Source organism: Arachis stenosperma, chromosome 6 (assembly GCF_014773155.1).
Source record: "Arachis stenosperma cultivar V10309 chromosome 6, arast.V10309.gnm1.PFL2, whole genome shotgun sequence".
Taxonomy (NCBI): Eukaryota; Viridiplantae; Streptophyta; class Magnoliopsida; order Fabales; family Fabaceae; genus Arachis; species Arachis stenosperma.
The window spans coordinates 111133738-111146028 of NC_080382.1; the positions used below are offsets into that span (position 1 = coordinate 111133738).

At 40.2% G+C, this 12291-nt stretch overlaps 1 protein-coding gene across 1 annotated transcript; it reads left to right on the forward strand.

Moving 5' to 3' along the window:
- The first annotated feature begins 11098 nt into the window (after positions 1 to 11098).
- LOC130934405 (uncharacterized) lies at positions 11099 to 11902 on the forward strand. Its single transcript, XM_057863981.1, has one exon. It carries the CDS (start codon positions 11099 to 11101, stop codon positions 11900 to 11902), a length of 804 nt encoding a protein of 267 aa, XP_057719964.1.
- The last annotated feature ends 389 nt before the right edge of the window (positions 11903 to 12291 follow it).

Consider the following 12291-nt stretch of genomic DNA (forward strand, 5'->3'; position numbering starts at 1 on the left):
CTGGTCACAGCACCAGTCATCTCTGCACCAGATTGGGCATTACCATTTGAATTAATGTGTGATGCCAGTGATCATGCCATTGGTGCAGTGTTGGGACAGAGGCATAACAAACTTCTGCATGTCATTTATGCTAGCCGTGTTCTAAATGATGCACAGAAGAATTACACAACCACAGAAAAAGAATTACTTGCAGTGGTCTATGCCATTGACAAGTTTAGATCTTACCTAGTGGGATCAAAGGTGATTGTGTACACTGACCATGCTGCTCTTAAATACTTACTCACAAAGTAGGATTCAAACCCAGGCTTATAAGATGGGTGTTGCTTCTGCAAGAGTTTGATATAGAAATAAGAGACAGAAAAGGGACAGAGAACCAAGTAGCTGATCATCTGTCCCGAATAGAACCAGTAGCTGGGCGTCCCTCCCTTCTACTGAGATCTCTGAGACTTTCCCAGATGAGCAACTCTTTGCCATTCAGGAAGCTCCATGGTTTGCAGATATTGCAAACTATAAAGCTGTGAGGTTCATACCCAAGGAGTACAACAGAGTGCAAAGAAGAAATTAATTTCAGATGCCAAGTACTACCTCTGGGATGAACCATATCTCTTTAAGAGATGTGCTGACGGAGTGATCCGCAGATGTGTACCCAGAAGAAGCACGAAGGATCCTATGGCACTGCCATGGATCACAGTATGGAGGACATTTTGGAAGTGAGCGAACAGCCACTAAAGTTCTCCAGTGCGGCTTCTACTGGCCTACTCTCTAAAAGATTCCCGAGAGTTTGTGCGTAACTGTGACAGTTGCCAAAGAGCTGGTAACCTGCCTCACGGATATGCCATGCCTCAACAGGGGATATTAGAGATGAGTTGTTTGATGTATGGGGAATTGATTTCATGGGACCATTCCCACCATCATACTCAAACACTTACATTCTGGTGGCAGTGGACTATGTATCTAAGTGGGTAGAAGCAATTGCTACACCCACTAATGATACCAAGACCGTGCTCAAATTTCTCCAGAAAACACATTTTCAGCAGATTTGGTGTTCCAGAGTACTAATCAGTGATGGGGGCTCCCATTTCTGCAACAAAACAGCTATACTCTGCTATGGTTAGATATGGAATTAGCCATAAAGTGGCAACTCCGTATCATCCACAGACAAATGGGCAAGCTGAAGTCTCTAACAGAGAGCTAAAAAAATCCTAGAACGGACTGTGATAGCCCGAGAAAGGATTGGGCAAAGAGCTTGGATGATGCTCTGTGGGCATACAGAACAGCATTCAAGACTCCTATAGGAACCTCTCCATACCAACTGGTGTATGGGAAGGCCTGTCATTTGCCTGTGAACTGGAACATAAGCCTACTGGGCACCAGATTCCTAAACATGGATGCACAGTTAGCTGGTGAAAAAAGATTGCTCCAGCTAAAATGAGCTAGAGGAGTTCAGACTCAATGCCTTTGAAATGCAAAAATTTATAAGGAAAGGCAAAGAATGGCATGACAGAGATTGTCAACCAGAGTCTTTGAGCCAGGACAAAAAGTTCTGCTCTTTAACTCTAGGCTCAAGTTGTTTCCAGGAAAACTCAATCCCGGAGGGGTCCGTATGTGATCACAGGAGTCTCACCATATGGGTATGTTGAGCTTCAGGATACAGATTCTGACAAAAAGTTCATTGTTAATGGACAGAGAATCAAGCATTATCTTGAAGGAAATTTTGAGCAGGAGTGCTCAAAACTGAGACTTGAATGATTCTCATGAAAGTCCAGCTAAAGACAGTAAAGAAAGCGCTTGCTGGGAGGCAACCCAGTCATTAGGAAGTTGTATGAATTGTTCTTACAGAGGCAAGTATCAAAAATGAAGGAATTCACAGAGTTACAGAAGGATTCAGCTCAAAAGCAGAGAAAATGAGCTTACTGGCGAAAAAACGCCAGTAAGGGGCATTTTGGGCGTTAAACGCCAGAATGGTATCATTCTGGGCGTTTAACGCCAGTAATGGTACCATTTTGGGCGTTAAACGCCAGAATGGGCACCATTCTAGGCGTTTAACGCCAGGTGTGCAGCATCCTGGGCGTTTTGGAAAAACGCCCAGTGACAAAGGATTTCTGGCGTTTAACGCCAGCCAGGGCACCTGGCTGGGCGTTAAACGCCCAAAAAGGGCAACAAATGGGCGTTAAACGCCAGAATGAGTGCCATTCTGGCGTTTAACGCCAGCAAGGTGGGGGGGACCACAATTTCGTTTCAAATCAAATTTTTTCAAACTTTCCCTTTCTTACCCATACTTTTCTACAAAATCACACTTCAATCATTCATCATTCACTTTCAAATCTTCAAAAATCAAAACCATTTTTCAAATTTATTTCAAATCAATTACAAACATTGTTCAAAATCTCACCCTTTTCTCAATTTCTTTCATATCTCCAATCTCCTTTCAAATTTCTCTTTTTCGAAAACTCCCCTCCCCACCTTATAAATACACGTTTGTTCCTCCTCTTTCAACCACCACCGAATTTCCTCTCCTCCCCCCTTCTCTCTCTTTTCTTTTGCTTGAGGACAAGCAAACCTCTTGGGTGTGCTTTCCGTGTCACTAAGCCAATTCATCATATCATGGCTCCTAAGGAAAACAAACCAATTTAAGAGGCAAGAAAGAGAACAATCCAAAGAATCTTTGGAATCAAGAGAAGTTCTTAACTAAAGAACATGAAGACCATTATCACAAAATAATGGGTCTGAGGTCAGTGATCCCGGAAGTTAAATTTGATCTGAAAGAAGATGAATATCCGGGGATCCAAGAGCAAATTCGAAAACAGAGGATGGGAAGTTCTAACCAATCCTGAGACAAAGGTTGAAGGAACATGGTTCAGGAATTCTACTCAAATCTGTGGCTGACATAAGCAGAGAATGACTGGAACTGCTTACCATACCTACAGAACTATGGTCAGAGGGAAAGTAATGTACTTCCATCTGGACAAATAAGAGAAATCTTCAAACTACCTCAACTGCAAGATGATCCTGACTCCTTTAATAGGAGGATGGTGAGAGTAGATAAAGGGTTGGATCAAGTTCTAGAGGACATATGCCTCCCTGGAATTAAGTGGATAACCAATTCTAAGGGTGTCCCTAACCAACTCAAGAGGGGAGACCTCAAGCCAATTGCAAGAGGTTGGCTAGACTTTATTGGGCGTTCCATTTTGCCCACTAGCAACCGTTCTGAGGTCACCATCAAGAGGGCAGTGATGATTCATTGCATTATGCTTGGAAAAGAAGTGGAGGTCCATCATGTAATTGCTTGTGAGATTTACACAATTGCAAATAAAAATTCCACTGAAGCCAAACTAGCTTACCCAAGCTTAATCTCTTTGCTCTGTAAAGAGGCTGGGGTGAAGATGGGAATAGATGAATTCATACCCATTGAACACCCAATCACCAAGAAGTCAATGGAAGGACAAGTGCAAGACAACTCTATCAAAAGGAGGGCGCAGGAGTTCCTCCCTGAATTTCCTGAAATTGGCTACTGGGCCAGCCTGGAAGCATCTATCACCAAGTTGCAGAGACTATGGAGCAACTTAAGGAAGAACAGAATCAGAACTGCATGCTCTGCAAATTGCTGAAGGAACAAGAGAAGCAGGGGCGTGAAATCCAAGAGAACGCCAAAGCTCTCCTCTCAAGCTGAGGGGGCATCCACTTCTCAAATCAAGGTTGTTGAGTCCTAACTCTGTGAAAACCTCTATCATTAGGAGCCTATTTTTGCGTTTTTCTTTTGTTCTCTATTTTTAATTTTAGTCTTATCTTATATCTATATTTGAGTCTTGTTCTTAATTCATAATTAATAAAATTGAAATTTATGCCTTAAAGTTATGAATGTCCTATGAATCCATCACCTCTCTTAAATGAAAAATGCTTTAATCACAAAAGAACAAGAAGTACAGGATTTCGAAATTTATCTCTGAAACTAGTTGAATTAGCTTGATGTGGTGACAATACTTTTTGTTTTCTGAATGAATGCTTGAACAGTGCATATGTCTCTTGAATTTGTTGTTTTAAGAATGTTAAAATTATTGGATCTTGAAAGAATGATGGAAAAGGAGAACTGTTATTGAGGATCTGAAAAATCATCAAAATGATTCTTGAAGCAAGAAAAAGCAGTGAAAAAAACAATTTCGAAAAAAAAGAGAAAAAAAAAAGAAAAGGAAAGAAATAAAGTTGTGAACCAAAGCAAAAAGAGTGTGCTTAAGAACCCTGGACACCTCTAATTGGGGACTTTAGCAAAGCTGAGTCACAATCTAAAAAGGTTCACCCAATTATGTGTCTGTGGCATGTATGTATCCGGTGGTAATACTGGAAGACAGAGTGCTTTGGGCCACAGCCAAGACTCATACACTAGCTATGTTCAAGAATCAATATACTTAACTAGGAGAATCAATAACAATGTCTGATTTCTGAGTTCTTATAGATGCCAATCATTCTGAACTTCAAAGGATAGAGTGAGATGCCAAAACTATTCGGAGGCAAAAAGCTACTAGTCCCGCTCATCTAATTGGAGCTATGTTTCTTTGATATTTTGGAGTCTTTAGTATATTCTCTTCTTTTTATCCTATTTTGATTTTCAGTTGCTTGGGGACAAGCAACAATTTAAGTTTGGTGTTGTGATGAGCGGATAATTTGTACGCTTTTTGGCATTGTTTTTAGTATGTTTTTAGTATCTTTTAGTTAGTTTTTAGTATATTTTATTAGTTTTTTAGTTAAAATTCACTTTTCTGGACTTTACTATGAGTTTGTGTGTTTTCTGTGATTTCAGGTATTTTCTGACTGAAATTGAAGGTTCTGAGCAAAATCTGATCCAGAGACCAAAAAGGACTGTAGATGCTGTTGGATTCTGACCTCCCTGCACTCGAAGTGGATTTTCTGGAGCTACAGAAGCCCAATTGGCGCGCTCTCAACGGCGTTGGAAAGTAGACATCCTGGGCTTTCCAGCAATATATGATAGTCCATACTTTGCCCAAGATTTGATGGCCCAAACCGGCGTAGCAATTCGGCCTCAGAAATTCCAGCGTTAAACGCCGGAACTGGCATAAAACTTGGAGTTAAACGCCCAAACTGGCATGAAAGCTGGCGTTTAACTCCAGAAAAGGTCTCTACACAAAAATGCTTCATTGCTCAGCCCAAGCACACACCAAGTGGGCCCGGAAGTGAATTTTTCTGTCATTTACTCATTTCTGTAAACCTTAGGATACTAGTTCACTATTAATAGAACCTTTTGACATTGTATCTGTACCTTATGACCTCATGACATTTTTACACGTTTCTTGTGTACTTTCCACAGCATGAGTCTAAACCCCATGGTTGGGGTGAGGAGCTCTGCTGTGTCTTGATGGATAATGCAATTACTACTGTTTCTTATTCAATCATGCTTGCTTCCATTCTAAGATAACACTTGTTCTTAATCCGGATGAATGTGATGATCTGTGACAATCATCATCATTCTCAACTATGAACGTGTGCTTGACAAACCCTCCGTTCTACCTTAGATTGAGTAGTTTCTCTTGTTCTTTAATCGGAATCTTCGTGGTATAAGCTAGAACTGATGGCGGCATTCAAGAATCCGGAAGGTCTAACCTTGTCTGTGGTATTCTGAGTAGGATTCATGACTGAATGACTGTGACGTGCTTCAAACTCCTGAAGGCGGGGCGTTAGTGACAGACGCAAAAGAATCACTGGATTCTATTCCGGCCTGATTGAGAACCGACAGATGGATAGCCGTGCCGTGACAGGGTGCGTTGAACATTTTCCAATGAGAGGATGGAGGTAGCCACTGACACGGTGAAACCCTACATACAGCTTGCCATGGAAGGAGCCTTGCGTGTTTGATGAAGAAAACAGTAGGAAAGCAGAGATTCAGAAGATGGAGCATCTCCAAACCTCAACCTATTCTCCATTACTGCAATACAAGTAACCATTTCATGTTCTTTTGCTTTTTGCAATCAATCCTGATAATTTCTGATATCCTGACTAAGATTTACAAGATAACCATAGCTTGCTTCAAGCCGACAATCTCCGTGGGATCGACCCTTGCTCACGCAAGGTATTACTTGGACGACCCAGTGCACTTGCTGGTTAGTTGTGCAGGGTTGCAAAAGTGTGATTGCAATTTCGTGTACCAATATACTACTGTCATGATTCAACTACGATAGATAGTGGATTGTATTTTAGTCATATCATTAGACAATTTTTTTATTTGATTGAGTTATTTTAGAATTTTGAAAACTTATCCTATCATATAAAGCTCTTTTATTTAACTGGATCTTCAGAATGCTGTTACCTCTCCTTCAAGACTTCTTACAATCACATTTTTATATTGTCCTTGTACACTCTTTCTATTTTTGGTGGACTATCAGGGAAATTGGAGACCAAGGACTTCTTTCTCATTACCAGAAGCCATTGGTTCGCAGAGAAGATGATAGATGCGTCTCCATTCTCTTCGTTGGACCACGCAACGTCCTTCGCAAGGCAATTGTGGTTCAAATAGTCTCGTATACAATCATGGTTGGATGCCTTCTCTGGATAGAGTCACCTCTATCGAGCCATTAGTCATGCACCGGGATCAATGATGAGGGTTTGTTTGCTGCTGCCCACCCTTTTCTTATTAGTGGAAAGAAACCATATTCATGTGGTTATTCTAAAACTTTAGAAAACGCTTCAATGAGACCGAAAGTACTGGGCTAAATTTGGGTTTGAGTTTGTAACAAGTACGAAAACATAGTTCTCACAGAAGATACTTGACGAGGTAAAGGTAAATATTCACATTTTACCTTGCTATTTATCTAACGTATCACAATTTTACTCGCCCTAGTTTAATTAATTGCCAACTTAGATGAAATTTGGTGTTACATGTGATTTTCTGGTTGCAATTGTTGAAATGCACAGAATCTGGCTACTTGTGTATTTGAAGATAAACAATGTTAGTTAACTCAAATAAGTAACAAAATATAGGTGTTGACTGTTGAGAAGTGCATAGTGCAGTATAAAGAGAGTATTGCCCCATGACACAAGTATAACTTTCTAATAACCGCTATCTTTTCTTTCTCCAATATCCTCTTTTCTTACTTATTTTTAACATAATATGCATATTAAGTTTGCTAGCATATCACTTTCTGTATTGGCGCAAAATCTGATCGAACTTTTTCGACAATAATTCTACTGGTAATGAGCGCCTTTCTGGTAGTGTGATGTGGAGGGGTTATGTTAAAAATAAAGAAACAAGAAATAACGTAAAAAGATTGTAATCTGTTAAAATAAAGTGTGAGGAATATATTGTCAATATTTTTTAGAAGGTTACTGGTGTTCCTCTCTTAAGAAGGGTCCCAAAATCCTTAGATGAGTTGGTTAGTTGCTATGGTAGTGTGTGTATATATAAATTGATCGACGCAATATGTTTGTTCTCTCATGTCTACATGGCTCATTGAGTCCAAACGTTTTGCAAAGTGTGAGTTCTTTAGTGCAATAATGCCTACAAATTGTGGAAGGACTTGAAACATAGATTTTACGAGGAAGACTTGTTCAGAATTGTCAAATTATAAGAAGATCAATTTATATCTAAATAAGGTGAATTATTGATCACTTCATATTACATGAAATTAAAAAAAATTATGAAGAAGTTTGATGAATTTAATTAGACCAATACCTATGTATGTGTAAAAGTGATTGTGGTTGCGGCCTAGAGGAGGCAGTATAAACTTTAGTCATATTAATTTTCTATTTTAGAGGTCTAAATGATGACTAATATGCAAATGTTTATTCTCAAATATTGTTGGTTAAGCCCCTCTTCCGTCATCTGACTACAATATTTTCTTTGTTCTTCAATAAAAAAAGGCAAATTATGCATCTCACTCATAGTTATCAGAACCGAACCGACAATCGACCCGGTGAAGTTACTGGATCACTGGGTTAGTGGTTCAACCGATGGGTCAGTGGTCGAACCGTTTAACCCGGTAATAATGGAATAAATATATAAAATTATAATACAATATTTATTAAAAAATAAAAATTAGGGTTTAATATTTTATATTATTTAAATTTAAATAAATTATATATAAATTTTATTAGCTTATTACTTTAATATGATATATATATATAATTTATATAAATTATTAGCCTTTAATTTAATGGTCTAATCTAAAAAAAAGTTACATATAAATAAAATTAATGTTAGACCTATGTACTAGTGTATGGTTGTTAGCTTAGAGCATTGTCATGTAAATTTTCTTATTATATATTATTATTAGCTTATAATTATCAAAGAAGAATGATTGGCATAGTTGCAAGGGAGTTGAAGATTTTGCACAAGCTTCCTGGTTCGAATCCCAAGTGATGCACTTTTGTGAATTAATTAACAAGGTGCTTCTACTGTGATTAGCATGCCCGCCGGTGCACCGTGGAGACGCACGGTTCATGCGCCCGAACCACACCGGTTTGCGTTGACTCGTCCGGTTTTCAACGGATTTGACCACCGTTGACCGAGTTAATTGCAGAAACGGTCTGCAACCTAAACCGAACCGGCCAGACCACCGGTTCATCAGTTTTCCGGTCGAACTGGCCGGTCCGATCCGGTTTTGATAACTATGAATTCTCACTTAATCATATTCAAAATCCTAATAGATGTTATTAATGCCCATGCTTTCAAGACATATCAAAGTAGTTATAAATTATAATAGTGGTAGCAATAGTGTTAAAGCAACTAGTATTAAAGGAAGAAGGGATGGTGGGAAAAAAAGAGGTAATAATAGAGGAACACTTAGAATATAGTCATATTATGGTAAAGTAGGATATTTGGTAGATATCTGCTATCATAAATACGAGTTCTCATCATACATGCAAGAAAATAAAAAAAATATATATACATATACAATAAATTCAGTGATGATTGTTACTATTGAAGAATGCAACATCACACGTTCTATTCAAAAGAAATAGAGAATTAAAAAGCTGTAATTTGGTTTTGAAAATTGTACCACATATTAATATTACTATTTTTTATAAGTTAAAAAACTCAAAAAAATTATTTTAAAAAAAAGTGCTTATTATACTATTTCAATAATATAAAAATTCTCCCAATAATAGAGATTTGACAACTATATATACACCATTCATAGGTATATATATCATCTCAATATTTTTACTTTTATGAATTTCTCGTCTCATTTATTTTGTATTTATGTTTATAAAATTATTTTTAAGTTAATATATATAACATAAATTTTTTTCTCATATATATTTATATATATTTTATTGATAAATCTATTAATTAAGTAGCCTAATGAATAATATGTACCAGTATACATACAAATATTTTTCGTAACTAAGTTTAACTAATTTTACCTAATTATTGATTAGGCTAACAAAAATCACTCACAAAAAATCCCTGTGAATGACATACTTTTTGTTGTGAAAGAGTTTAAGTGTTTCATTGTCAAAGAGGTAAACAAAAGCAATAAAACAAAAATTTATAGGATTTCGTAAAAAAATAAAAACACAAATTTATGAAAGTAGACAAAAATTTGTGAAGTTGATAACAAAATAATTACATATACAAAATAAAAAATATAGAAATCTTTAATAGTTAAAACGATATTTTTGTTACACAAAAACAAAAAGAAAAGAAGGAAGAGGAGAAGAAAGAAATATAAAATTTGTGTTATTGTTTATAAATTTCTATATTTACTTTCAAAAGTTTTTGAGTTATTATTTCTCTTTTTTATTTTTTTATTTTTGTTTTTGTCCCTTTTTGAAGGAGAGAAAAAAAAAGAAATAGAATAAAAATAAAGAAAAAGAAGAAACTAATGATATAAAAGAAAAGGAAGGAAAAAGAAAAAAAGTCGTAGAAAAAAAAAGAGGAGAAAAATGAAAAAGAACATATAAACGAATAAGAAAAAAACAGAAGACGTGGAACATGTAATAAAAAAAGAGCGAGTATGTAAAATAAAATTTAGTTGGAATTAATTACAGAAATCTTTGGTCATTTAATATTGTTACGGCCCAGTCCAGTTGGCGAACCAACCGACCCGGCCCCTGGACAAACCGGTCTATGCGGACGGGTTATCACGCGTAACCCGCCGGACCTGCGACCCAGCCACGTTCTCCTGTTACCAGTTGTCTGCCAGCTGGGGGTAGGAAGCTTCTAGGAAAGAGGGCACCTCCCTTGGGGTCCGCCCGACTGACAGGGTATAAAGGGGGAGGGTCCTACCCCTCCCCCCAAGGTACGTCACTTTACTCCCTCCTCACGCATCGCCTGCACGCCTCACTGACTTGAGCGTCGGAGTGTCTTTGCAGGTGGCACCCCCCTTTCATCGCCCAAAGAGCCCGTGAGGTCGTCTGCCCGCGCACCTAACCCAGATCCAAGCTCACCCCACCAGTTCGTAAGGAAACGTCCCGACTCGTCCGGTACATTGACCAACCGAACATTAGCGCCGTCTGTGGAGACGACTGACATGGATTTTATTTTGGAGCCTATAGCGGTAGACAATGGGGGCAACCCACGCAGAATGGAAAGTGGGGGCACGTCGGGGGTTTCCCCACACGAGCGCATCAGATTCCCACCGTGCCAGTCCGACAGGCGACCCTTTGGAGGAACCGGTAGCGACAGTGCCAGAATAATCCAGGAGCTGCGCCACAGAGTGCAGAAACTGGAACGAGAAGTGGCTGGCAGGGAGCGCCGCCAATCAACACCAAGTCAAGAGCGTTCCCGACCTTCCCAGAGGAGGGAGAAAAGTCCTCGAAGTTGTTGTTCCAGCCATACTCCGAGCCCCAGATCGGAGCCAGAGAGCCAAGTGGAAAATAGAGAAGCGCCGAGAAGATGGCGAGATCCCGTGATATATACCCGATCACGCAGGGAAGGCTCCAGGAGAGGATCAAGGAGAAACTGGTCACAAGGAGAGGACAGCGGAGAGAGAGTGAGGAGAAGCCGACAACTGATGATCATGGGAGCGACCCCTTTCCACCACTCGATTCTCGAGGTCCGGCTTCCAAAGTACTTTGATAAGCCGACCGACATGAGGTATGATGGGACCCAAGATCCCAAGAATATCTGACGGCCTTCGAGGCCAGGATGAATTTGGAAGGGGTCGATGACGAAGTCAGATGCCGCGCTTTTCCGGTCACCTTAGCAGGACCGGCGATACAATGGTTCAACGGCCTCCCACAAGGCTCTATAACGACCTTCGGGGACATCACCCGAGCCTTGCTAGCCCAGTTTACTACCCACATTGCGAAGGCGAAACACCTGATCAACCTTCTCGGGATAACGCAAAGAGCCAGAGAGCCAACTAGAAAATACCTGGACAGGTTCAACGACGAGTGCTTGGAGATCGACGGCCTAACCGACTCCGTGGCCAGTTTATGTTTAACAAACGGGTTGCTAAATGAGAATTTCAGGAAGCATCTTACCACCAAGTCCGTGTGGATGATGCAGGAAATCCAGAACGTGGCAAGGGAGTATATCAATGATGAAGAAGTCAGCCAGGTCGTGGCGGCCAACAAGCGGCAACCCGCCTACAACCAACCTCGACAGCACGGCAGCGGAGAGAGGCTTAAGGAACACTCCAAGGATGGAATCCCAAACAAAAACTCCAGGCCATTCCCCCAGGTTGGCAAGTTCACCAATTACACTCCCCTAGCCGCCCCAATTGTGGAGGTATATCAACAAATAGCTGATAAGGGTATCTTGTCGAAGCCTCGACCTCTCAAGGACAGGACCGGAGGAAACAAGAGCCTTTGTTGTGATTACCATAAAGGCTTTGGTCACAAGACCCAAGACTGTTTTGATCTCAAAAGACGCCTTAGAATAGGAAATTCGAGATGGCAAGCTGGCGGAACTATCCCATCTCATAAGAGAGCCGAGGAGGCAAGATAGGGATCGGCCCGATGACAGGGACAGATCCGTGAGACAAAAGAGGGAACCCAAAGAAGACAGCGAACGAGGACTCATGGTGGTGAACGTCGTGGTCGGAAGAGACGCTGCCCCCAGGTCAAGGTCGGCGTGCAGAAAGGATGTAACAACCCAGACCACCCGCTAGCACGATATTGTCTGCTTTGACACACAAGGCCTCACGGTTTTGCCTTTGACGATAGGGATGATAGCCGAAACATCCCACATTCACTCGTCAAAATGCGTCATGCTAGGAAGAGGTATCCACACCCTTATAAGGCATGCTTCATTCCCCTCCCCAACCGATGTGGAACCTTACAATCCACTCCCCTAAGGGAGCCCAGCGCCCTCGCTGGCATATCAATCTGGGTTCT